This window comes from Anolis sagrei, chromosome 10 (genome assembly GCF_037176765.1).
Source record: "Anolis sagrei isolate rAnoSag1 chromosome 10, rAnoSag1.mat, whole genome shotgun sequence".
Classification (NCBI taxonomy): domain Eukaryota; kingdom Metazoa; phylum Chordata; class Lepidosauria; order Squamata; family Dactyloidae; genus Anolis; species Anolis sagrei.
The window spans coordinates 20,132,129-20,159,301 of record NC_090030.1 but is presented as its reverse complement, the minus strand read 5'-3'; the positions used below and the strand labels follow the sequence as shown (position 1 = coordinate 20,159,301).

Below are 27,173 nucleotides of genomic sequence, written 5' to 3'. Positions count from 1 at the left end.
TAAATATGTGAGGGGAAGTCTTAGGGAGGAAGAAGCAAGCTTGTTTTCTGCTGCCTGGAGACTAGGATGTGGGACTACAGAAAAAGAGATTCCACCTGAATATGAGGAAGAACTTCCTGACTGTGAGAGCCATTCAGCAGTGGAACTCTCTGCCTCAGAGTGCAGTGGAAGCTCCTTCTTTGGAGGGTTTTAAACAGAGGCTGGATGGCCATCTGTTGGGGTACTTTGAATGTGATTTTCTTGGAAGAATGGGGTTGGACTGGATGTCCCAAGAGGTCTCTTCCAACGCTAGGAATCTATGATTCTCAGTCACCTTGCTTGAGTTGTTTTGGAGCCCCATGCCAAAGTTATGTGCCCATCTGTGTGCCATTCGCACCCAAGGGCATGGCAGCAGAATTCTATGATTCTAAGATCCCTGGATCCAGCCTGAAAGCCTCTCCTCCTTGAACACTCACTTGTTCAAAAGGCTGGTAGGTTCAGTGACTTGGGACATATTTGGTCTGCTAAGACCTTGCTGCCTTTCCTAGGAGTTGTTTTGTTCACCCCCCACCCCACCCCTTGGACTTGCAGTCCCCAACACCCCACCCCTTCTGTGTTGTGTCTGCCCTTCCATTGAGAAAAACACCAGGCACGTGAATGAAAACCCCCAAAGCATTTTTATTAGTGTAGGAAGATCAGAATTTGTTTTAAAAATGCATTGTTTCCCAATCTCCCGCAGCCTCTCCTGGCACTGTCCAGGTTTGTGTCCGCCTCAGGCGTCTCCCAGACTGGGACATGCCTCATGGAGGACAGCAGCAGGGGGGACTCATGGCACAGGCACACTCCTTTCCCACCTCAGATGGAGGGCCATCCAAGCTGGGCAGAAAGGCCCGGGCTGGCTCTTCCAGTGAGAGCACTAAAGACAGTGGCCCATTTGTCTTGGCTAGGCCAGAGCATTGAGCCTCCACTCCCCCAAACAAAACCTGAGATGCATTTTCCTTACTGACAGAACGGGGTTGGACTAGATGACCATTGGGACATTTTCAGTCTATTGTCAAATTACATCAATTTTCAGAGCTTTTGCAGGGAATTCAATTCTATCTGAACTCAGTTGTATTTGGAAGCTGGCCTGAACTGGACCCAGATGGGGCTCCAGGGCTTCCTAAAAGGGTCTTCCAAGGAGTCCTAGCTGGAATCCTAAAGAGGATCCAGTCAAATTTAGGCTGGATGGATGACCCTCAAAGGGACTGACTCAGTCTCAGGGCAGCTCCCACTTTCCTGTGCAGAAAGTCCTGGGTTGAATTCTTCATGGCCTCTCCAGAGATGATGCAGGGGAGCTGTATCGGCATCCTGTGTTCCTGATCCGCTTGATGTCACTGCCAAAACAATGGCATTCTGAACCTGCCAGTTCCTGCTCCCCGAAAGCAACGAAGCTTTGGTGGGGATTCCTCCTGCTGCTGCGAGAGAGGATGATCCTCAGTGCAGTCTTATCATTGCAATCTTACAAAGTCAAAAAATGGGACGTGGTGGCCATGGCAACGAGGTGAGGGCATGTGTCGAAAAGACTGCAGCATGGAGAAAGGAGGCGTATGCGAAACAGGTCCAACACATGGGAAGATTTGGCCCATGGAGTGGGGTATGTGGGCACAGGATGAGGAAAGGGGGCATTGTGTGGGAGTTCCAGCAACCAAAGGATGTCCTGAGGTCAGAAGTAGGCAAACAGGTGGGGGCCATGCTGTCCCAAAATAGGATTCCCCTTCCCAGAAGGAAGGATCCCCTACTCTGCTCCAAGGCATCTGGAGCTTAGCTTTGCGAAGAAACCCAGCATGGAATAGGCTTGGGGCTTGCAATGAAATGGAGCATGAGAGCACCCAGGAAGGCTCCTTCCAAGCCAGAAGAAGTCCACCCAATAGGATCTTCCTCTTCCCCTCTGCTGGCCTTGAAGTTCTCCAAAGCCAGTGGCCATTGCCTCGGCTCCTTTCAGCCTAAGCTCCTGCACAACACAAGACAAACCTATGGATTTGAAAGGATCTGTATCTGATAGCTGCAACTCCTCAAGCACCCAAACTGAGTTCATGCTCCATATCTTAGAGCTGAGATGAACCATAGATCCATCCATCGCCTGCACTTGTATTCAGCCACATACTGATGCATCACTTGTGGGTCGCTATGTGAGATCAGTGGTTGATCATTCCACTAAGGATGTTTGGCACCAGGGACGAATGCAACACTATAGCACCCATTTGCTCTTCCTAAATTGTTGGGATGGAAATGGGATTTTATTGGGGTGGGGGAACAGAGGCAGCTCCTGGCCCACCCTCCACGCTAGCAGTGCGGGAAACAAGCACAAGTGGGGACTTGAGCACCGGGACAGGTTGCAGGGTGGAAGCCCACCATGCTGCCTCCTCTGCATCATGCGGAGTGCTGTGGTCCATGCGCTGGAGGAGGGCAGCTGCACACTGGGCGAGGCTGAGCCAGTGGACCTGGCGGGCCTGCCTTGACCCTGAAGGATGGGCAGGCCCAGAGCAGAGAGGCCAATTCTTCTGGGTTCAGATAGGAGTCTCTGGAAAGGGGTGGCCATGGCTGGTGTGAGAGTCCTGGCCAGGAGACCCTCTTTGGAGGTTCTTGGGTGACTCCACCAAAAAGGGAGGGTACGGTTTAGGGGGTCGCAGCCCCAGTGTCTCGCAGTCGTGCAAATGTTGGGAGGAAGGTTGCAGGCAGCCTGTCTCATGAGCTCCTTCCTCAGCCCCTTTGGCCCCTCAGGGAGCTACCGGGTGGACATCCTCGGAGCGCAGGACTTTGTAGACCAGCCAGTAGAAGATGTTGAAGACCAGGAAGGTGAAGGGGAAGACAGCCCGGGAGATGGTGTCGATGCGCTTGGCCCGGTCCAGGTAGCGCCTCCGAAGCAGCTCCCCTTCCCGGATTAGGGCAGCGGCAGCAGCAGCGGCAGCTGCTGCAGGGGGCGGGGGGCTGTACAGGTGGGGGCTCTCCGCAGAGGGGGCTCCTCCACTGTCCTTCGCCTGCTGCAGACAGTGGCCCAGGCCATAGCCCCGGAAGTAGAAGCGGCTCTCTCTGACCAGCTCCTCCTCCTGAAAGAAAGGAAGGAAAGAAGGAACAAAGGTGTGGGGGGGGGGGGGGGGAAGGGAGAGAAAAATGGGAGATGCTTAACTCTGACCCCCCAGGCCTAGCCCACCCCTCTACCAAACCTGCCATTTTATCCTTGTTGGATTTCATCTCTGGACTGCACAAGTCTCTTGTATCATCAAGTCTCCAGTCCTTAATGAGTAGCTAGACTACAAATAGGATTAGGCTTTTTCCCAAAAGGGCTTTGTCTTTGGGTTGTTGTGTGTTTTCCGGACTGTATGGCCATGTTCCAGAAGCATTCTCTCCTGACATTTCACCTACATCTATGGCAGGCATCTGAGGAGAGAATGCTTCTGGAACATGGCCATATAGTCCGGAAAACACACAACAACCCAGTGATTCCAGCCATGAAAGACTTTGACAAGGGATTTGCGTTGGGCTTCATCCCTGAACTGCACAAGTCTCTTGTGCCACCAAATTACCAAAAGTTACCTCCTGGCAGCCACTGTCTTCTCCCCCTTGGAAGACGTAGAAATGGAATCCCTGTGAGGGAACTTCCCCTTTAAAGGTATTTTTATTGCCCTGGGCTGGCCTTGTAGCCATTCACTACCATTGTTCTCTTCTGCCTTTCCTTCCTTCCTTCCAGTGAGGATGCACATTTTGCCTCTCTCTCTCTAGGCAAAATGTAGCTGCTTGGATTTTTTGAATTGTTTACCTTTTACCTTTTTTAGAAGCTAACACTTAGTGAAACTTTTCTAACAAGAATATATTTCTTTTATGTCAATAAATATTTTTGAACCTGAAGTTTTGACTCTGCAATCCTGTGCCATCCTAAGATATAGAAGCTTGTCCCAGCTCATCACATGTAAGTTTCTGCTGGTTATGAAGTTTGCTTTGGTGCTCTGCTAAATTTATGGCGTAATCATCTCAAAAAAGGCCTAACGGCTCAGATTCCCCAACAGTCCTCCCTCTCTTTCTATCAAAACTTGGAGGCCATTGATAGGGGGACCCCCACCCCACCCCAGGCATCTCTCCCACCCATGAGAACTGGTACATTCGTGGTCTGCTTTGCTAGGCGGGTTTCCCACACAAAACACAGGGAGATGGTGCACAAGGGAAAGGGGGTCTGTGAGAGGTTTGGGGTGAGAGGGTCCACATGCAAAGCAGGCTGGGAAGGGCATGATCCACGCAGGAGGAAGCAGTGGGGTGTCGGGGAGTGTGGGGCTGGGGGTGAGGGAGGGGCGGTGTTCTTGCTGCTTTGGAATTTTTACCCTGGAGCCGATGCTGCTGAATTGAGAGAGGGTCTCGTAGGTGGACTCGCTGCTGCTGGGCAGGTCCTCCAGCGGCTGCAGGGACTCCAGGCTGGGCGTCCGGCTGGCCAGGCCCTTTGGCGTCCAGCAGGAAGGGAGGGCACATCAAACAGAAACAGGAGACTGGGTGACCAAGGGAGTCGACGGCTCAGTAGCCGGTGCAAGTTCAGCAGCAATGGCAACGGCACTGGGTTTGCCTGGGACCGAGCGCCTTTGGGCGCTTTGCATGGAGAGGACCACCCCACTCCTTGGGGAGACTGCACACATCCCCCTACACACACACACACACATGCACACACATGCACATTGTGCAAAAAGGCAGGGAAGGGCAGAGGGAGCAATGATCGGGGTCACGTGGGTGCAAAGGGCAAGAGAAGAGTTCCCAGCTCAAGATGAGGAGGGGTTTGGGAAGCTCAGGGACATCACACTCCACCTCGGTATTCAGGGACTCCAGCTCCAAATGTAGGTGGCAGACAGATGCGGCCCTAGATAATTTTCAATGGTAAGCAAACAGTATTTTGGCATGCCCCCCCCCCAACCAATCATTGATATGGAGCAGGAACGAGAGGGACTAAGCAAGGCTAAAGGGCCCGGCCCCTTTGGGAAGAGGATCGCCTGGCAGTGAGGCAAGGAAGCCGAGGCTCCCCCCGGACTGCTAGGGCTGTTGTGAGCCAAGGGGGCGCTCCTCAAGTGGAGGTCGAGGGGCATTTACAGAGGCGCCTCTGCGCCCTTGGCAAAAAAAGTGTATTGCGACCGCTTACTTTGCGTAATGGACGAGCCGCCCCTGGTGGCAGATCAGAATGGCAGCCACCATGGGCAGATTTCCTCTCCCCTAGCCATTCAACAATGGGAGAAGGGGCAAAAAGGCAGGTCATGGGGTTCCCTTTGAGATGGCCCTCCCATGCCAGATAGTGAGACCATTGCCTCCTCGCCAGGCATTGGTCATTGAAGTTGAATCTAGGGAACTCAAAGGGTTGGATTGGATAGTTGGTATCTCCAAATGCTGGGAAATTAGCTTATCTTTGAGTAGATTTTATTCTCTTCTATTTATGTAACTAAAAGTATGGATACCACAGATGAGGAGGACACGGAGGGAGAATATGGGGGAAGGAAATGGCTGCAGGTAAGGAGGTAGGAGGGGATCCACAAGCAGGAAGGGCTACTGGGGGACAAGAAGGGGCACAGCCCCTCCACAACAACAGCCTACAGGGCCACAGCTGCCTCTTTGGGGTCAGTGCCCTCTCTGTTCTACTCATCCCCAGGAGCAGCTTTCCTAAGCAGGCAACCATCACTGTCATCTCTCCCATCCTGCCCAACAGCCCACTCCGTGGACTGGATTTGGAGTGGATCTACAGCAGCATAGGGAAATCTCACAGGATTTCTGTGGAGCTCTATCCTTCCTACAACTGACCATCTATGGCCCTCCCTCCCAGCCTTGAATGTGTGCAAACAAATGTGTGTGCAAAGGGAGGCAATGTCCAGCTGGTTGTCTGTCTACCTGTTCCAAGGCTCTTTCCTCATGTGGGTCCTGCATTCACTGCTTCGGCCACAAGAGGGCAGTCTGGCAACCCTGGCCAAGAGCCTGGGGAGGCTGGAGCTGCGACCAAAGTGGCAGCCCTGGAAGAAGCAGCCAAATGACTATCTGGAACAACTGGGCACCCAAAGGGAAATACACTCTCCTTATTCCCCACTGGTATCTCCACTGGGGAGCATGGGAGGGGGGTCCTTGGGTAGCTCTCTGCCTTGTCCAGCTGGGCCGGGAGGAAAGGCATGCAAGGCCCACAAGGCTTGGCTCATGGGCTCTGGCCTGACTCTGGGGCAAGCGGCCAGGGAAGCCTCCACCTCAGAGCCAAATCCTGCACACACATTTTGCTTGGGCCTTGCCAAAGGCGTACAATTGATCCCTGTGGGGCTGTAACCCTTGCTCGCTACAATTATTTTCACTCTCTAGAACAGTGTTTCTCAACCTCCCTAATGCCGCGACCCCTTAATATAGTTCATAATGCTGTGATGAACCCAAACCATAAAATTATTTTTTGTTGCTACTTCATAACCTTCATTTTGCTACTGTTATGAATCTTAATGTAAATATCCAATATGCAGGATGTATTTTCATTCACTGGACCAAATTCGGCACAAAAACATCCAAATTTGAATATTGGTGGGGTTGGGAGTGTCATTTGACAGTTGTAGTTTTCCACCAATGATGGAACTGAACCAAACTTAGCGCACAGAACTCCCATGACCAACAGAAAATAATGGAAGGGTTTGGTGGGCATTGACCTTGAGTTTGGGAGTTGTAGTTCACCTACATTCAGAGATACTGTGGAATCAAACAATGCTGTATCTGGACCAAATTTGGCATGAATATTCAATATGCCCAACTGTGAACACTGGTGGAGTTTGGGGAAAATAGACCTTTACATTTGGAAGTTGTACTTGCTGGGATTTATAGTTCATCTACAATCAAAGAGCATTCTGAACCCCACCAATGATAGAATTGGGCTAAATTTCCCATACAGAACCCCCATGACCAACAGAAAATACTGTGTTTTTGATGGTGTTTAGCAACCCCTCTGACACCCCTCGTGCCTCCTCCCCCCCCCCCATGGGTCCTGACCCCCAGGTTGAGAAACACTGCTTTAGGAGTTACCATTTCCATATCCTCTGCAAAGATTGGGCTCTATTACTAACTAGATGCAAAACCAGTCTGTGCTGCAGAGACCCAGGTGGGTGTAAGCTTAGGAAAACCCAACACTGAGAAAGCCCTCTAAGTTGGCCTTCAGTTGAACAGCATCTCCTCCTTGTCTTTTCTGGTCATTCTGGCCCATGTTTTCAAATTGTATTTTAATCTTCCAGTATTTTATTTCTTTCAGGGTCGCACAATTTAGCTTTACTCAAGTCTAATTCACTGGAGCTATTGATCTATCAGTCAAATAAGTCATGCTTTAAATATGCAACTATTGGGTTTCATTCTTGGACTGCACAAGTCTTTTGTGTCATCAAGTCTCAATGAGTAGCTAGACTAGAGATAGGATTTTTTTTTTGTCGTGTCAGGAGAGAATTGAGAAATTGTAAGTCGCTTCTGGTGTGAGAGAATTGGCCGTCTGCAAGGACGTTGCCCAGTGGACGTCCGGATGATTTGATGTTTTTATCATCCTTGTGGGAGGCTTCTCTCATGTCCCCGCATGAGGAGCTGGAGCTGGTAGAGGGAGCTCATCCGCCTCTCCCCGGATTCGAACCTGTGACCTGTCAGTCTTCAGTCCTGCCAGCACAGGGGTTTAACCCACTGTGCCACCAGGGGCTCCTAGAGATAGGATTAGATTGAGGGATTCCTCCCCAATATTCCAATGCATGTTTAACAAAAGGGCTTAGTCTTTCCTCTTCCTGCTAGCCACCATTTCCTCCCACCTTTGAAGAAGTAGCAATGGAATCTCTGTGATGGGACTTCCTTTTTAAAGGTAGTTTTATTGCCCTGGGCTGGCTTCACCATGATTGTTCCTCTTCTGCCTTTTCTACCTTTCAGTGAAGACACATTTTGCCTCTCTCTTTAGGCAAAATGTAGCTGCATGGATTTTTTTTTACTTTTTACCCTTTTACTTCTTTAGAAAGCTTCAAGACCTTTTCTATCTAGAATGCATTTCTTTTATTTCAATAAATAATTTTGAACCTAAAGTTCTGACTCTGCAATCCTGTGCCATCCTAAAAATAGAAGGTTATCCCAGTTTCACCGCATGTAAGTTTCTGCTGGTTATGAAGTTTACTTCTATACTTTATTGTGGAATCACTCCAACTGAGGGTTATTTTAAGCCGAACAGTTCAGATTCCCCAACAGCGACTGATCCAGCTCTTTACGTCCCAGAGTGTTTTATACTACCCAGAGGTTGAAAACAGACAAAACAAGGGCGCAAAGCTAGGAAGCCAAAGGAAAAAGGCTGTATGAATGGGTCCCAACCCCCTCCACAAAGGTCATGACACAGAGACAGCAGTTCAGCCTTTGTTTCATGGGGAGATAGGTACGTATCCTGACCCTGTGTAGGTTCCCTGCAGCTGTGCCCATTTGGTCCCATAAGAAGACACTCTGGAGGAGGAAGAGGAAGAGGAGGAGGAGGAAGGTGTGTGCGCACTCCATTCACTCACCATCCGCTGCCGGCGCTGCCTCCGGCGAAGACGCATGAACTCCTTGTGTTGCCGGGAGACAAAGTTGACGGCCGCATACTCCAGCAAGGCAGCGAAGACAAAAAGGAGGCAGACGGCCATCCAGATGTCTATGGCTTTGACGTAGGAGACCTGCCAAAGATTCCAGGGTGTTACTGTGTATGTATGGGAGGGGGTCATGCCCAGCAAGGCCCTGCTGGACTCCCCCCAATGAGCCTTTTTTGCTGCCTAATAATAATAATAATAATAATAATAATAATATCACAATTGTGGAAAAGAAAAAAGTTGGGATTATTGATATTGCCATACCAGATGACAGTTGCATTGAGGAAAAACAACAGGAAAAACTCAGCCATTATCAGGACCTCAAAATTGAACTGCAAAGGCTCTGGCATAAACCAGTCTAGGTGGTCCCAGTGGTCATGGGCACACTGGGTGTCATACCAAAAGATCTCAGCCGGCATTTGGAAACAATAAACATTGACAAAATCATGATCTGTCAACTGCAAAAGGCCACCTTACTTGGATCTGCGCGCATTATTTGAAAATACATCACAGAATCCTAGACGCTTGGGAAGTGTTCGACTTGTGATTTTGTGATATGGAATCCAGCATATAGATCTCATTTGCTGTGACATACTGTGTTTTGTGTCAGAATAATAATAATAATAATAATAATAATAATAATAATAATAATAATAGCAAGCATCCTTAGAAGTAGTGAGGTCTGCATAGATGCAGGTGAAATGTCAGGAGAGAATGCTTCTAGAACATGGCCATATAGCCCGAAAAATCTACAACAACCCAGTGATTCCAGCCATGAGAGCCTTCGACAATACAATAATAATGATCTTTGTTTATACCCCACCACCATCTTCCCAAGGGGACTTGGGGTGGCTAATATGAGGCCAAGCCCAAAAATTACAATAAGGCAAAACAAAATACAAACAAGCAAGTAATAACATCAAATAAATAAAGTGCAAGCAATAACAATAACAAAGTATACAATAAAATGAACACAAAATAAAATGGCAAAGGAATTAAAACAGTGTCAGTAAAATAATAATAATAATAATAATAATAATAATAATAATAATAATATTCTCGGATTATTATTATTATTATTATTATTATTATTATTATTATTATCTGAGATTATCCAAAATTTGGAGCATTTATGACATTGCAGAGAAGGTTTGGATCCTATGCAACCACCATCTAACCTTCACTATTTACTAAATAGCCTCTTTATGGGTATTTTGATCTGTATCTTTTAATATACGCGGAGCCATGGGTTCAAATGACAGGAAATGAGATTCCACCTGAACATTAGGCAGAACCTCCTGACCATGAGAATTGCTACTCAACAGTGGAACTCTCTACCTCAGAGTGTAGTGGAGGCTCCTTCTTTAGAGGATTTTCAACTGAGGCCGTATGGCCAACTGTCAGGGTGCTTTGATTGTGATTTTCATACATGGCAGGGGGTTGGACTGAATGGCCTATGTGGTCTCTTCCAACTCTATGATTCTCTGATTCTATATTTGTTAACTGTGTAGCTTCCTGGTAGCACAGTGTGTTAAAGCGTTGAACTGCTGGATTTACTGACTGAAAGGTTGGCAGTTCGAATCCGGGGAGCAGGGTGAGCTCCCGCTTTTAGGCCCAGCTTCTGCCAACCTAGCAGTTCGAAATCATGCAAATGTGAGTAGATTAATAGGTAACGCTTCTGCAGGAAGGTAACAGCACTCCATGCAGTCATGCTGGCCACATGACCTTGGAGGTGTCTATGAACAATGCCGGCTCTTCGGCTTAGGAATGGAGATGAGTACCATCCTCCAGAGTGGGACATACTAGACTTTACCTTTATCCCACTGTGTTAAGACACAGTTTGTGGGGTGGGACGAGGAAGCAGATGATGATGATGTTCATAGAATCATAGAATCAAAGAGTTGGAAGAGACCTCATGGGCCATCCAGTCCAACCCCCTGCCAAGAAGCAGGAATATTGCATTCAAATCACGCCATCCAGCCTCTGTTTAAAAGCTTCCAAAGAAGGAGCCTCCACCACACTCCGGGGCAGAAAATTCCACTGCTGAACGACTCTTACAGTCAGGAAGTTCTTCCTCATGTTCAGATGGAATCTCCTTTCTTGTAGTTTGAAGCCATTGTTCCACGTCCTAGTCTCCAGGGAAGCAGAAAACAAGCTTGCTCCCTCCTCCCTGTGGCTTCCTCTCACATATTTATACATGGCTATCATATCCCCTCTCAGCCTTCTCTTCTTCAGGCTAAACATGCCCAGCTCCTTAAGCCGCTCCTCATAGGGCTTGTTCTCCAGACAATTTATCATTTTAGTCGCTCTCCTCTGGACACATTCCAGCTTGTCAATATGATGATGATGATGATGATGATGATGGACACAGCCCCTGCCCCCCTCCCCCCCTGCAATCCCCCCTTTCTGCATCTTCCAGACCATTCTGGAGCCTTCCTCTCAATTCCTGAGGGGCACAAACACCCCCTTCTTTAAGTACTTTGCAATTGTGGGGGCGTTGAGCCCGGAAGTGCACCTTTGCAGCCACAGTTGTTATGGCAACAGCACATCTGGTGCAGCACCAGCATCCCAGGCAGAAGTGTCAGTGGGTGGGATCTGGACTCCTTCCCTTATGAAAATAGGAGGGGATGTGTTCTACCAATGTTATCTCCTTGACCCACAAGAAGAGGGTCACCTGGGGCACCTAAAGGCTGCTGTGGCTTCTTTGGAAAGACATGAGTTTGGGTGCTTTTTGCCTCCACCTCCCGCCCACCTTGTCACTGACCTTAGGCAGAGACGCCCGAGAGCCTGCACTCTGAGTGGTCATGGTCAGCACGGTGGTGATGCCCAGCCCCACACGGGCAGGAGCAGCATCCATGTTGATCCAGAAGGAGACCCAGGAGAGGATGACGATCAGCAGGCTGGGGATGTACATCTGGATGAGGTAGTATCCCATCTGCCGCTCCAGGTGGAACTTCACCTCGATGCAGGTGAACTTACCTGGAAGGAGGAAGGGACACACAGAGAGAAAAGACACAGGTTTGCAGACCTTTCAGGGCCTCCCATGTGTGTAGAGACTCATCCTTAAACCAACAGATTCTTCCTCAACCCTTCCAGTTTTGAATGCAAAGCAGCAAGTAAGCAATGTTTCTCAACCATCCTAATGTCATGACCCCTTAATACATGTTGTGGTGATCTCCAACCATGACATTATTTTCGTTGCTACTTCATAACTGTCATTTTGCTACTGTTGTATATCGCCACGTAAAAATATCTGATATGCAGGATGTGTTTTCATTCACTGGACCAAATTTGGCACAAATACACTCAAATTTGAATAGTGGTGGGGTTGGGGGATTGATTTTGTCATTTGGGAGTTGTAGTAGCTGGGATTTATAGTTCAGCTACAACCAAAGACCATTCTGAACTCCACCAATGATGGAATTGAACCAAATTTGGCACACAGAACTCCCGTGACCAACAAAAAAAATACCGGAAGGGTTTGGTGGGCATTGACCTTGAGTTTTGGAGTTGTAGTTCACCTACTTCCAGAGAGTATTTGACTCAAACAATGATGGAACTGGACCAAGCTTGGTATGAATACTCAATATGCCCAGATTTGAACACTGGTTGAGTTTGGGGGAAATAGACCTTGACATTTGGGAGTTGTAGTTGCTGGGATTTATAGTTCGTGTACAATCAAAGAGCAATCAACCAACAATGGACCTGCACCATATTTGGCACACTACCTATATGATCAACACTGAATACTGGTGGGGTGGGGGTGGGGGCATGCTGTTTTTAAATTTTGGAAGTTGTAGTTCACCAACACCAAAAAGGAAGAAAAGGACAGCTGGAAAAATCTCCAGCCTTCTCTAGCAAAGGGATTCTTAAGACCACCAGAAATATGTTTTCTGGTGGTCTTTGGCGACCCCTCTGAAACCCCCCTCAAGACCTCTCCAGGGGTCCCAACCCCCAAATTGAGAAACACTGAAGTAAGGAGAGCAATTGAAAGCAGCATCCCAGGCAGGTAGCAGTGGGGCTGGGGACTGGGGGGGGGGGGGGCAGCAGCAATATGTTAGAGGTGGTATGCTGCATTATATCTCTTATTAGGGTTTAAATATATTTTAACCATTTTTTTTTAAAAAAACCCAATTAATTAGCTCTTTTAAAGCTTTTTTGGTAGCATAAGACATTTACTTATGCTGGTTGCTTTCCTTTGCCAAGCAATAGAGAGGCCGGACCCTCAAACCCATCTGCACTCCATTGCAACTTACCAGTGTTGTATGACTTCGTGCAGTAGCCCAGGTCCTTCTCGGCCCTCAGGATGAACTGGGGCAGCGTCAGACCCTCGGCCACCTGAACCGCCTCCTGGCCCTTCACCCACTCAAAGATCAAGTCGTTCATGGTGTAGCCAACTGCAAGGCAAAGAGAGGCCTGTGAGCCTAAGGAAAATTGATAGGGGTCTACACCCCCAAACAGATCCTAATACATGCATCCCTTTCTTCTGCCCCACAGACTCTGGGGCCTGGGGCATTCTTAGCTCCTTGGTTCTCTTAGCAGTATTTACTCACAACTCTCCAACTGCATGGTGCATGTCTGAATATCCATGGGGAAGTTCTTCAGATCCATGGGGCAAGAGAGGATGAGGGTCAGCCTGAAGGGAGGGGAAAGAAGGGGGTCAGGGTCATGCATTGAAAAGCACATGAACTCCACCTTGTTTACTCCCAAGTGGCAAAAGCCATTCCCAATAGTCGTGACCAGCCCATTTGAAGCAAGGGAAAGCAGCTTAGAGAGGAACCATCCCAGAATCCTCCAACTGTTGTCCTGTGGAAGATTCACAGGACAACAACCTCCCATCTGTATGCCAAATTCTGTATGCCAAATTTAGTTCAATTCCATCATTGGTGGACCTCTGCAAGAACCTGTGGCTCCTCACCTGATGCTGTAAAGCACATTCCCATTCTTGAAGATACGCAAAAGCTTGTTGTCGGTGGTGACTTCGTGGAAGTTGGCCCCCTTCTCGTTGGCAAAGAACAAGTCTGGTTTCCAGATGGAATCCAACATGGAGGGGTCCAGGTCCAAGGAGTCATCGGGGTATTCCCGGTAGGCCAAGCGGGGGTCGTTCCACTGCTGCCGCAAGAAAACGTTGACCCGGTAGTCCTGGGTGGGCAAAAAATGGACAGACCCTCAGCCAAGTGGCCACTCAAGGCCCCGGGGTGTGTGACTCAGGGGTGTGGTGGGAAAGGACTCACCAAAGGAAAATAGAGTGGAGATGGGGTTGGATCAGTGGTGGACAATCCTTGAGTAGACTGGGGTATCCACTCTGGTTTACTCAAGGTGCTAAATCCATTCCCCAAAATAAATTCAAAACCCTTTGGTTGATTTCTTTGGAAAGTGGGGGGCAGCTTCCTCACACAAGTCCCTGAATACCCCTGATTTGACAAGGAGCCTGGTCCAGAGAGAAAGGCAGACCCTTTCACCCCCTTGACATGATGAGAGAGGATTGAGGGGGAAGACTGGAGGAAGGAGCCATTTCTTACCATGGTCGTTTCTGTGACTGACCCAAAACTGTTGATGAAGATGTTGCATGTCACGTTGACAGGCGGGCCTGGAAGCCAACGGAAAATGGAAAATTAGTTGACTAGCGGTGGCAGCCTCTGTGTGTGCACTTGTGTGCACTCAGGATGATTTTTCCTACTCGTGTAGGACAGCGTTTCTCAACCTGGGGGTCGGGACCCCTAGGGGGGTTGTGGGGGGGAGGGAGGCCACGGGCGTCATCATCAAGAAACACAGTATTTTCTTTTGGTCTTGGGGGTTCTGTGTGGGAAGTTTGGACCAATTCTATCATTGGTGGGGTTCAGAATGCTCTCTGATTGTAGGTGATCTAGAAGTCCCAGCAACTACAACTCCCAAATGTCAAGGCCTGTTTCCCCCAAACTTCACCAGTGTTCACATTTGGACATATTAAGTATTTGTGTCAAGCTTGGTCCAGATCCATTATTGTTTGATTCCACAATGCTCTCTGGATGTAGGTGAACTATAACTCCCAGACTCAAGGTCAATGGCCACCAAACCCTTCCAGTATTTTCCATTGGTCATGGGAGTTCTGTGTGCCAAGTTTAGTTCAATTCCATCATTGGTAGAGTTCAGAATGCTCTTTGATTGTAGGTGAGCTATAAATCCCAGAAACTACAACTCCCAAATGACTAAATCAATCCCCCCCCACCCCATCAGTATTCAAAATTGGGCGTATTGGGTATTTGTGCCAAATTTACATTACGATTCATAACAGTAACAAATAAGCAACAAAAATAATGTTATGCCACAACATGAGGAAAATGTATTAAGGGGTTGCGGCATTAGGAAGGTTGAGAAACACTGGTGTAGGATCAGCAAGGGGCAACTCTGGCCCTTTGCAGTGCTTGGACCGCCAATCCTGTCACTTCTGACCATTGACTTTTCTGACAATTGGTCATTCCTTTGTCTGCCTGAGTTTTGGTGTGAGCTCAGGCTTCACTTATCTTCAGACCTTTCATTTCCAGAAGCCTTGTGAGACCTGGTTCCTACTAGCAATAGCAGCTCCCTGACAACCCCAAACAGAAGCATGATTACCTTTGAAATTGGGTCTGATACGGGCATCGTACCCTGAGGTCCGGCCCATGAGCTTGTCCAGGAAATCAGAGGGAGACATTGGCTGGGGCATGCTCCGCGGAGTGGACTTGGCTTCTCCTTTCCCTGACACCAGTCTAGAAAAAAGGGAAGCAGCAGTGAGGATGGGGCAAAGAGGGGAGAGCAGGCATCAGGTGGCCACATTTCCCCAGCTGCACACCTGCACAGACACCAACACACACGCTTGGCTACACGGCACCACTGGGAAGGAGAAGTCAGTCTCTCCCACAAGCCTTCTCAACTGGGACCTGTCTGTCAGAGCCTGGCAGCTTGAAGAGTTTGGCACCTGGCACACGAATCGCACCAGGGACCCCATTTTCTGACTACAGGGATAGCGGGATGGGAGGCAGGAGATGGATCCAGCATTGCATTCCTTGCCAAAGTTTCACTTCAAAAACCAGATGCCTTGGAGAGTTCCCTCTGAAGCACAGGTTAAAACTGTTCAGGAAACCTTTCTCTGCTGCTTTTCACCGATCCTTTAAAGCTATTTCCCTTTTTGCTCAGCCCATACGTGTCTGGGCCCATAAACCCTTTGTTGGGGAATCTGAGCCGTTGGGCTCAAAATAACCCTCAGTTGGGGTGATTCCATCATAAATATAGCAGAGTTCAGAAGTAAACTTCATAACCAGCAGAAACTTACATGTGATGAGCCGAGATAAGCTTCTATTCTTTAGGATGGCACAGGATTTCAGAGTCAGAACTTTAGTTCAAATGTATTTATTGAAGTAAAAGAAATACATTCTAGATAGAAAAGCTCATGGAGCCAACTAGTTTATTAAATCTCATTTTCTAAAGAGGTAAAAGGGTAAAAAGTTTAAAAAAATCCATGCAGCTACATTTTGCCTAAAGAGAGAGGCAAAATGTGCATCCTCACTGGAAAGAAGAAAAAGGCAGAAGAGGCAATGGTGGAGACCACATGGTCAATCCAAGGCAATAAAAATACCTTAAAGAAGAAGTTCCCACACAGAATCCCATTGCTACATCTTCAAAGGGGAGGAGACAGTAGCAAGGAGGAGAATGAAACGCAATGCTTTTTTTAAAATAAACATCCATCAGAATGAGGGGAGGAATCCCTTAGCCTAATCCTATCTGTAGTCCAGCTACTCATTGAGGATTGGAAACTTGATGATACAAGAGACTTGTGCAGCCCAAAGATGACACCTAACACTCTGTTTCTAAAACACCTGTAAGATGCCATACATTTCCAACTGCTTTGCCAGCCAAGACATCTCCCAAGGCTGGGGTTGGGGTGGGGTGTCCTTTCCATGGCCTTTCATTCCAGCCAGAAACCACAAACTTTGCAATGAGCTACAAAGGCCTTGGGGAGGCCACATTTCCAAGGGAAGAGCATTGGGCCCAGCCCCTGTATATCCAGGCCTCCTTCTCTGGTTTGATTAGTCTGCAGTGCCTGTCATATCCCTTGATTCGTGTCTGGGCAATGCTTGAAACTGTCAGGCCATTAAATGCTAATTAAGGTGGCAGGAAGCAGCTAGGCTTTGAAGCTGCAAGGCTATTTAATGCAAATCAAGATGGCCAATTGCAACATTCACACTTTCTGTAAACAGACAAGAGCTCTTTCTCCCACCCTGGACATTCCACAGATATATAAACCCAATTTTCCTAGTTTCCAACAGACCTCACAACCTCTGAGGATGCTTGCCATAGATGCGGGCGAAACGTCAGGAGAGAATGCTTCTGGAACATGGTCATACAGCTCGAAAAACACAACAACCCAGTGATTTTGGCCATGAAAGCCTTTGACAATACAATGCTTCACTTGATTATGGAGGGGAGGTCACTGGGGCCTAGTTGACCTATTCTGATTGCCTGTCCCTTTTCTATCTCCTTCAGAATGGGTTCTCCTCTCTTCTCTTCTCCTGCTACAGTACATGGGCTCCTCCTTGATTGCCAGCACAGGAGACCCCAGGCAGATCTCTCCTGGAGAGTAGAAGGAAGCCATGGCCAAGAGCTCCTGAGGCAAATAAGCCTGAAAAGCTGTTGTCTCCTGAGGGAACATTTGGAGTGCGTGCCTATGTCTTCAGGAAGCAAGGAGCAGTGAGGAAGGGAAGGATCTGGAGAATGTAATGCCATAGAACCAGTCCTCCCCCCCCCCCAGCCCATCCCTTTCTTTCCAATTCTGTGGTCAAAGTGGGCCTGGTCTAGACCTCACCTGGAAGGAAGGGCTTGATGTTAGCTAGTTCATGGCACTTGAGAGCTGGAAGGCACCGCGTTTGCTCCAAAGAAGGCCCAGTGGGCAGATGAAAGAAAGCAACCTCACAGAAAGCCGCAGGGGGCTGCTGTCCTCCTCTCTCCGGCAAATCCTTGCATCGTTTGGAAAAGCTGTCACGGCCAAAGCAGCCTTTTGGAAACCTCAAGGGGTTTGCTCTTCCTAAGGAACAACCCTGGGGACATGCTCTGCCCTCTCTGCTCCCCTTTGCTTCTCTGTCTCCGTGCCTTTGGGCTCTCCTTCCTTCTTTTCTTCCTTTCTTCTTTCCTTCCCTGGCCAAAGTCCTCCACACGCAACCTTTGGAGGAACCTTTGGGCAGCTTCTCTATGACCCCAGACTCTTCCCCAAAGCAAGGACATCCTGGGATTCTTTCCTATGTGCCAGTGGCCCAACTATTGCTATCAGGGTCCCTCTAAATGGCACCTTCTCCGCTTCCTCCCCCCAACATGTATACTAGCTCTGATGGACTCCACTCATCCTCCCAGGCCAATGCACACTCTCCCACACACATACACACTCACAACTTTTTACCATTCAATCCTCTTATTCTGCTGAGAACCCTCCCCTCCTCACAAAAAGCTGCGAAAAGATTTACTGCTGATCTCCTAAGTGGAAAATCTTGTTCTCAAAAAAAAAGGATAACCTTGCAAGAAAGCAATATGCTGGATAAAAAGCCATTTCCCTCCCTCTTTGCCCTGTGAAGAGACACTGCAAATCCCAAGAGCCTGATTGCTCTTAGCAAGCATAGCGGCTCTTTTGCAAGGCAAAGCAAAGCACGCAGGCTTTGCAAGAGGTGAGATGTGCTTGCATTTCACTCTGGCCATAATTCTGCTGCGTTCCTATGGTCCTCTCCCTCTATATATATCTCATATATACTCAAGTATATGCCAAGTTTTTCGGCCCCCTTTTCAGGCTGAAAAAGCCCCTCTCGGCTTATACTCGAGTCAAGGTTATTTATTATTTTATTCTGTTATTATTATTATTATTATTATTATTATTATTATTTTACATTTATTATTTTACTCTATTATTGTTGTTCTTATTACATTTACATTATTTACTCTTTTTATTATTGCATTTATTATTTTACTCTATTTTTATTATTACATTTATTCTTTTACTCTATTATTATCACATTTATTCTTTTACTCTATTATTATTAGATTTATTATTATTATTATTATTATTATTATTATTATTAGGAGCCCCCAATGGTGTAATGGGTTAAATGCTTGTGCCAGCAGGACTGAAAACTGACAGGTTGGAGGTTTGGGGAGAGCATGGATGAGTTTCCCCTGTCAGCTCCAGCTCCCCATGAGCGAAGCCTCCCACAAGGACAGTAAAACATCAAAACATCCAGGCGTCCCTGGGCAACGTCCTTGCAGACGGCCAATTCTCTCACACCAGAAGCCACTTGGCAGTTTCTCAAGTTGCTCCTGACATGGGAAAAATGATTACACTTATTATTTTATTCTATTATTACTATTACTGTTGTATTTCCATTATTTATGTTGTTATTATTATTACATTTTTATTTTACTCTATTATTATCAGAAGGATACATCAGCACATTTACATTGAAGAAGGTTAGAATAATGGTTTAATCAGTCTTATCTTAAATTACAGTTTTATGTAAATATTCAAAAGCATTTAACTTACTGATGGCTCAATTAACGTAATTTTATGGGTATCTATTTTTATTTTTGAAATTTACCAGTAGCTACTGCATTGGATTATTGTAGGTTTTTTCGGGCTATATGGCCATGTTCTAGAGGCATTCTCTCCTGACGTTTCACCTGCATCTATGGCAAGCATCCTCAGAGGTAGTGAGGTCTACTGCATTTCCCATCTCCAGCTCAAACTCGAATCAATATGTTTTCCCAGTTTTTTGTGGTTAAAATTAGGTGCCTTGGCTTATATTCGGGTCGGCTTATACTCAAGTATATATGATATTTTGCCTTTCAGGGGAGAAGCAGAGAGGAGCCTGTGATCTCTACAGAGGAGTGCAGGCTTTTTCCTTCTCCCCCCACCTCCCTGACCCCCAGTTGAAGAAACTGCTATGATTTAGTAGGTGTCGGGCTTGATAAAATGGCCGTGCTGGAATGGGACCTTGTCATGATGTTCTGGGTTACTTAGCGTCTGAACAAAAGCAATGAGCAAAGCAATATGATCCTGGGAACCAGGCTAAGCTCCTAAGAGTGGACCTCAAGGGAGAGAGAGGGCACAGAGAATTCTCCCTTTCTAGGTCCATTCGAATGGTTGTCCCTTGGAGGCTGACCTGCCCAAGCCCTGGATCCTTGCTGGGCCCAGGAAGGACCCCCCTCCCCGCAAAGAACCCTTCCTTCTCTTGTCCCCTGCGATCCCTGCTGCTGCTGCGTGCTCATCTTCAGAGCCTCCCTCCCTCCCAGGGGAATCCATGCAGCGTCTTCAGAAAGGAGGCCGAGGGGGGGGGGGCACAGAAGGGAGGGGAAGGGATACAGGGAAGGGATCTCAAGACTCTGCAGAAGGAGAAAGGCAACTCTTGATGAGGACCTTCCACCTAGTCCAGTGAAGGCCCTCCAGGGCAGAAGTCCGCTCCAAGGGTGGCACTTGGCATTGACTTGCCTTTGCGCAGGATCAGGACAGAGTGGCCATCAGGACAGAACTCTCAAAAACCAACTCTTTGGCCCTGGGCCTCTATTTTCAGGCCAAAGAGGGCAGGGAAGGGACTAATCTTCATGATTTAACAAATAGAATAATACAAAGAGCAGAAGTGCAACTGTTCCCAGAGGGAGAGGGAGTGAGGACAAGGCAAGGGGAAAATTGGATAGGTACAAGTAGCAGATAGAAGTACAGAAATGTATTTTTTTTCATGTCAGGAGCGACTTGAGAAACTTCAAGTCACTTCTGGTGTGGGAGAATTGGCTGTCTGCAAGGATGTTGCCCAGGGGACGTCCAGATGTTTGGTCTTTGACCATCCTTGTAGGAGGCTTCTCTCCTGTCCCCGCATGGGGAGCTGGAGCTGAAAGAAGGAGCTCTATCTGCTCTCCCTGGATTCGAACCACTGACCTGTCTGTCAGTAGTCCTGCCAGCACAAGGGTTTAACCCATTGCACCATCGGGGGCTCCAATGTAAAAGATAGGAAAACAGGAATAATCAAAATGTTATGACAATATGTGAAAAACCTTTTGGTAATGGTGACTGTGACAATGTTATAATTTACTTACATAACTGTGTGTGTGTGTGTGTGTGTGTGTGTGGTGTGTGTGTGTGTGTGTGTGTAAGCTTGGGGACCCGGTGGTGCCCAGGTTATTTGAAAAGGGTATTGTTTGTTTTTGGATGTTAGGCAATATATGTTTTGTCATTTGTTATGCTATGTCTCAGAAAACAACTCAGTCTTTGCTTTTGTTTTTTTATGAATGCTCCCATTAGAAAATGCATAAGGATGTGGATAAACTACATTTCCCAAAAATCTTGGGTCAACCTTCCCCAAACTCCATCAGTATTCACAATTGTCCATGGTAGGGGCTTATCTTGTAAAAGGACAATGCCTTTTCAAAAGATCCTGGCCAGAGCTGCCTTCTTTGGGCCAATGTTGAAAAGGGAAGATGGTGTCCTCTTTGGGACCTAGCAGGGCAGAGCCAGCCTTCAAGGATTTAGCAGAAGTGTCTGAGGAGGCCGGGATAGGAGGTTTGGGAGCTAGAAGTGTTCATAAGCATAAAAAGGTCATGGGGGCTCTGTGTGCCAAGTTTGGTCTTGATCTGTCTTTGGTGGGGGCCACAGTGGTCTGTGGTTGCCCAAGCGTTTTAAAGTACTACAAATCCCATAATCCATGGTCCACCTCCCCCAAACCACACCAGGATGGAAAGCGGGCGATGAGGGTTATGTGTGCCAAATTTGGTCCAGGTCTGTCGCTCGTGCACGACACAGTGGCCTGTGAAAGTGGCAGCCAATTGGAAAGCTGCCACATACATACATAAACCGCCCTCCCTCCCGCCGCATACAAACACTGACTTTTATTATATACATAGATAGATATATGGGGCCCCTGGTGGTGCAGTGGGTTAAACTGCTGAGCTGCTAAACTTGCTGACTGAAAGGTTGGCGGTTTGAATCCGGGAAGTGGGGGTGAGCTCCTGCTGTTAGCCCCACCTTCTGACAACCTAGTAGTTTGAAGACATGCAAATGTGAGTAGATCAATAGTTACAGCTCCTGTGGGTAGGTAACGGCGCTCCATGCAGTCGTGCCAGCCATTTGACCTAGGAGGCCTCTATGGACAACACCACCTCTTCAGCTTAATAATGGAGATGAGCACCACCCTCCAGAGTCAGACATGACTAGATGCTATGTCAGAGGGAAATATTTTTCTTTACCATATATATATATATATAGAGAGAGAGAGAGAGAGAGAGAGAGAGAGACTAAGGGGAGGGGGTAAAAAAATAAAGGTAGTCCCCTGACATTAAGTCCAGTCATGTCTGACTCTGGGGTGTGGTCAGGCATGTAGCTTGAGGGGCTTGAGGGGCTTCAGCCCCCCCCCCCCAAATTCTCATGGTGGTTCATGAAAAGGCCTTACTGGTGCATTATTTAAACTGTTATGTTTATTCATATCATGATCTGATCACCATACTCAATATATCCCATATGAATGGGGGTATTGGGGTAATGATACAAAAGGTTTGCTAGGGTAGACCCTCTTTCACTCAGACTCAGCCCCCCCCGAAACCCCCCCCCTGAAATTTTTTTAGCCCCCCCCCCCCCCTGAAACGAAATCCTGGCTACAGGCCTGGGTGTGGTGCTCATCTCCATTTCTAAGCCGAAGAGCCAGCGTTGTCTGTAGACACCTCCAAGGTCATGTGGCCGGCATGACTGCATGGAGCGCCGTTACCTTCCCGCTGGAGCGGTACCTATTGATCTACTCACATTTGCATGTTTTCGAACTGCTAGGTTGGCAGAAGCTAGGGCTGACAGCGGAAGCTCACGTCACTCCCCGGAATCGAACCTGCGACCTTTCGATCAACAAGCTCAGCAGCTCAGTGCTTTAACCCACTAAGGGACTAAGGGGAGGGGGTAGCCTTTTTCAAATAGAGAAGAGAGTAATTCCAAGGGGAGAAAGCCTGGGCTGAAAAGTAGAAGGTAAAAGGAAGAGAGCCCAACCAAGGGCAAGATGGATGGATGGCATCCTTGAAGTGACTTGAAGGAGCTGGGGGTGGTGACGGCCAACAGGGAGCTCTGGCGTGGGCTGGTCCATGAGGTCACGAAGAGTCGGAGATGACTGAACGAATGAACAACAACAAGTTTAGCTCACAGAACGGACTGCCAGCCTTGAGTGTATGTTGAGGGACAGCATTTCAGCCTTTGAGTGAAGGAAACCCATACCAAAGATGGAAAGCCACCCCCCCCCCACTCTCCCCCCAGTTGCTGAGGTTCTGGGTGATCTTGTCTACGCCTAACATTCAGAAGAAGCCCTGCATCACCACCATTGCAGCATGTAGGCAAAATAAATAAATAAATACATCCCATTTTCAGCACTTCAGAGGCGCTGAGTCTCCTTAGGAGGGACAGAGAGTTCAGCACCTTGGAGAGCTCACATGAAGCTGATTGCCGGGCAGAGGCAGTTTGAGGTTGACCTGACCCTTGGCCTCAAGGAAGGATGCAGAGGAGGCATGGGCAAACTTGGGACCTCCTTCCTGGTGCTTTGGACTTCAACTCCCACCACTCCTTTTTGGCTTTCCCCTGATGGCAAGGGCTTCCAAGCCGCCCCAGACACTGGGCCCCTGGGTGGGAGGGCCTTGGGCTCTCTGACCTCGCCCCCAAAGCCAAGAAAGGTGGGTCTCTGGGGACCCCTCTGGGACTCTCTGGGAGAGGAATGGGGAAAGAGATGCTGCTTACCAGCTGCAGCTCCCCTCGCCTTTCCCAGTTCGCCCTCCCTCCCTGTGCCTCTGAGCGCGTGCAGAGCGCCCCGGCGCCAGAGCGGGAAGCAATGGAGAGACTCACCTGAGGCAGGCGCTGAAGAAGAGCGGGAGGAGGAGGGGGAGGAGGGAGAGGGCGGCGTCGGCGGCTCCTCGCATCCCTCTGCCGCTTCTTGGCGACCTCCCGCGGCCGAAGAGGAGGAGGAGGAGGAGGAGGCGGGAAAAGGAGGAGGGAGGAGGGGGCGGCGGGTCCGGCGGCGGGGGCGGCCCAGGGCCGGGGCTCCCGAGCGCATGTCCCGCTCCGGCGGTGGAGGCTGCTCCTTCGGCCCCGCGCCCGGCAGCAGCGCCGCATGGGGGCCCCCGACGGACGCCCGCCCGCCTGCCCGCCCTCCTTCCTCCCTTCTTGCCCCCTTTTCCTTCCTTCCTTCTTTCCTTCCCTCTCTCGCGCCTGCCTCCGCGGGCAGAGGCTGCTGCTGCTGCTTCTGGCGTTGGCTGAGCCCGCCTTCCTTCCTTCCTTCCCGCCTTCCTTTGGGGGAAGGAGGCGCCGCGCGGAACACGTCAAGCCCCGACGGCGCGGACCGGAAGGAGCCCCCTTCTTGGCCTCAACCCCCCCGCCCCCGGGCCCCTGGGACGGAAGAGGGAAGGGAAGGGAAGGGAAGGGAAGGGAAGGGAAGGGAAGGGAAGGGAAGGGAAGGGAAGGGAAGGGAAGGGAAGGGAAGGGAAGGGAAGGGAAGGGAAGGGAAGGGAAGAAGGGATTGAAGGAGGGAAGGAGGAAGACAGGCAGGCAGGAAGGTAGGACGCTCCACAGAGAGATCCAGGGGTCTCCCTCTCTCTCCCTTCTTTCTCTCATTCCTCCCTCCCCTCTTTTCTTCTTTTTTTCCTTCTTTGAGGAGCGAGAAACAGGAGGGTCATCTTTCCATTTGGAACCTGCTTCTTCCTCTTCCTCTTCTTCTTCCCCTTCATTTTCCTCTTCTTTCCCTTGTTCTTCTTCCTCTCCTTCCTCTCCTCCTCCTCCTTCTTCTTCCTCTTCTCCTCCTTCTTCCTCTGCTTCCCCTTCTTCGTCTTCTTCTTCCCCTTTTCCTCTTCTTTCCCTTGTTCTTCTTCCTCTTCTTCCCCTTCCTCTTCCTCCTCTTCTTTCCCTTGTTCTTCCCCTTCCCCTTCCTCTTCCTCTTCTTCCTTTTCTCCTCCTCCTTCCTCCTCTTCTTCTCTGCTTCTTTTTCCTCCTCTTCCTCTTCTTTCCCTTGTACTGCTTCCTCTTTCTATTCTTCCCCTTCTTCCTCTTCCTTTTCCTCTTCTTCCCCTTCCTCTTATTTATTATTTATTTATTTATTTGCTTTATTTCTATACCGCATTTTTCAGCCTAATTTGGCGACTCAATGCGGTTTACACAGTAAACGTCTTCCTCTTCTTCCTTTTCTCCTCCTCCTTCCTCCTCCTGTCCCCTTCTTTTTCCTCCTCTTCCTTTTCTTTCCCTTGTTCTGCTTCCTATTTCTAGTCTTCCCCTTCTTCCTCTTCCCCCCTTCTTTTTCCTCTTTTTCCTCTTCTTTCCCTTGTTCTTCTTCCTCTTCCTCCTTCTTCCCTTCCTTCTTCCTCTTCTTCCCCTTCTTCCCCTTCCTCTTCCCTTTCCACTTCCTCCTCTCCTTCTTCTTTCCTTCCTCTTCTCCTCCTCCTCCTCCTCCTCCTTCCTCTTCTTCTTCTGTATTTATTTATAGCCCGCTTTTTCTTTCCACAATGAGACTCGAATCCTATGGAGAGCCTGCAGACAGCCCCTCAAGTTCCCATTGTCCGTCCCCTCGAACAAAGCGCCCCATCCTTGCACGGAGCTTCCCCCTCGCGAAACTCAGGCCAGAGCCGCGCCGTCCCTGCTGCGCCTGCGCAGTAGCCTTCTCCGAGCCGGGCGCTGTCCAGGGTGCTGAACGTCGCTTGTCTCCTTCCTGGAAGGCGCGTCCAAGCGTTCCTGGGGAGCCTCTGCTGAGGCTGATAGAGGGGAAGGAAGAGGGCAGCCTTTGGTGGCGAAAGGGGCTTCTAACCCCCTTTCCCGCCCCTCCCAGGGCCCTCCGGGTCCCCAGAGTGAATTTGGGACGGACGCTGGCTGCGGAAACCCGGGCTCAGCTCGCAGCAGCCTCCAGAGACCTTTCGGCGGCAGGAGCCGTCTTTTTCCGAGATGAATTGTTCATTCCCTTTAAACTGTGTTTAATGCAAAATTTATCAGCTTGGTATAAATATAGACCCGGCGCTCAACGCGATCCCAAATCTCAGCGCCTCTCTCTCTCTCTCTCTCGCTCTCTCTGTCTTTCTTTTTTGTGGAAGAGACAAAGGCAAAGTGAGCCCCCCTTTTGCGACACTGCCCCAAAGGAAGGGACTTCTCTGTTGTTCATGGCGTTGACATCACATCGAATCGAATCTCAGGGCTGGAAGAGACCCTCAAGGGTCATCCAGTCCAACCTAATTCCACCATGTGATCCCTCCCGGCAGATGGCCACCTGGCCTCTGCTTAAAGACTCTTGTCTATTTATTTTTTCTTTACAGTACTTATATTATATACTCGAAGGTTTTCATAGCCGGAATCACTGTGTTGTTGTGAGTTTTCCAGGCTGTACGGCCATGTTCCAGAAGCACTTTCTCCTGACGTTTCACCCACATCTATGGAGCCCCTGGTGGCGCAGTGGGTTAAACCCCTGTGCCGGCAGGACTGAAGACTGACAGGTTGCAGGTTCGAATCCGGGGAGAGGTGGATGAGCTCCCTCTATCAACTCGAGCTCCTCATGCGGGGACATGAGAGAAGTCCCCCACAAGGATGATAAAAACATAACAATCATCCGGGTGTCCCCTGGGCAACGTCCTTGCAGACAGCCAATTCTCCCACACCAGAAGCAACTTGCAGTTTCTCAAGTCGCTCCTGACACGACAAAAAAAAAAAAAAGAACCCACATCTATGGCAGGCATCCTCAGAGGTTGTGAAGTCTCTTGGAAACTAGGAAATGGGGTTTATATATCTGTGGACTGTCCAGGGTGAGAGAAAGTACTGTTGCCTAAAACCTAGCACGTCCCAATAAAGGATTCCCCTAGGCAGCAAGCAGCTAGGCTTTGAAGCTGCAAGGCTATTCAATGCTAATCAAGTTGGTCGATTGCAACATTCGCACTTGCCTCAAACAGACAAGAGTTCTTTCTCCCACCCAGGACATTATTCCACAGATATATAAACCCCACTTGCCTCATTTCCAAAAGACCGTTTCGCTTGCCATCAATGCAGGCAAAATGTCAGGAGTGAATGCTTCTGGGACATGGCCATGCAGCCTGGAAAACTCACAACAACCCAGTATTTATATTCCGCCCTTCTCACCCCAAAGGGGACTCAAAGCAGATCACAGAACACATATATGACAATGACAAGTCAGACAACTGTACATAGATAGAGGTATTCTGTTTCCCCGAAAATAAGACAGTGTCTTATATTAATTTTTTGCTTCAAAAGATATGCTAGATCTTATTTTCAGGGGATGTCTCATTTTTCAATGAAGAAGAATTCCCATTTAGTGTTGAACAAAGAAAAAATGAACACCTATTATATTCTGTACAGTAGTTGTCAGTATATAATAAATATACTGGCCCTCACATGCAGGACCACAAAAAATAAGGGCAATAAAGTACCTGGCTCCCACACACTGCCTAGAGACTGTACTGACCTCCCAAAGCAGTTCCCATAGCACTTCAACAGCAGGGAAAGTATTGCAGCTTCTGGCCACCAGGGGGAGGATGCTTTCAAACAAAAACTTTGCTAGGTCTTACTTTCAGGGGAGGCGTTATATTTAGAAATTCAGCAAAACC

At 48.7% G+C, this 27,173-nt stretch overlaps 1 protein-coding gene across 2 annotated transcripts; it reads right to left on the bottom strand.

Moving 5' to 3' along the window:
• Positions 1-637: 637 nt before the first annotated feature.
• Positions 638-23,694, bottom strand: LOC132762924 (glycine receptor subunit alpha-4-like). 2 transcript variants are annotated; one of them, XM_060756172.2, is made up of 10 exons: positions 23,431-23,694; positions 15,171-15,304; positions 14,099-14,166; positions 13,495-13,718; positions 13,130-13,212; positions 12,833-12,973; positions 11,341-11,555; positions 8,514-8,663; positions 4,335-4,448; positions 638-3,068 (listed from the first exon to the last, which is right to left on the bottom strand). In XM_060756172.2, the coding sequence occupies exons 1-10, from the start codon at positions 23,502-23,504 to the stop codon at positions 2,739-2,741; spliced, it is 1,533 nt and encodes a 510-aa protein (XP_060612155.1). In that variant the 5' UTR covers positions 23,505-23,694; the 3' UTR covers positions 638-2,738. The 2 variants fall into 2 exon arrangements, with proteins under 2 accessions (XP_060612155.1, XP_060612156.1); XM_060756173.2 differs by lacking the exon at positions 4,335-4,448 and having other exon boundaries at positions 23,431-23,689.
• Positions 23,695-27,173: the final 3,479 nt, after the last annotated feature.

Bases quoted from the DNA above. Each gene is read 5' to 3' on its own strand.
- LOC132762924 (XM_060756172.2), bottom strand. From the start codon at position 23,504: ATGCGAGGAGCCGCCGACGCCGCCCTCTCCCTCCTCCCCCTCCTCCTC. The intron at 14,167-15,170 runs GTAATCATGCTT...GTTGGCTTCCAG, and splicing joins TATCAGACCCAATTTCAAAG to GCCCGCCTGTCAACGTGACA. The intron at 8,664-11,340 runs GTCAGTGACAAG...AATCTTTGGCAG, and splicing joins CTCGGGCGTCTCTGCCTAAG to GTCTCCTACGTCAAAGCCAT.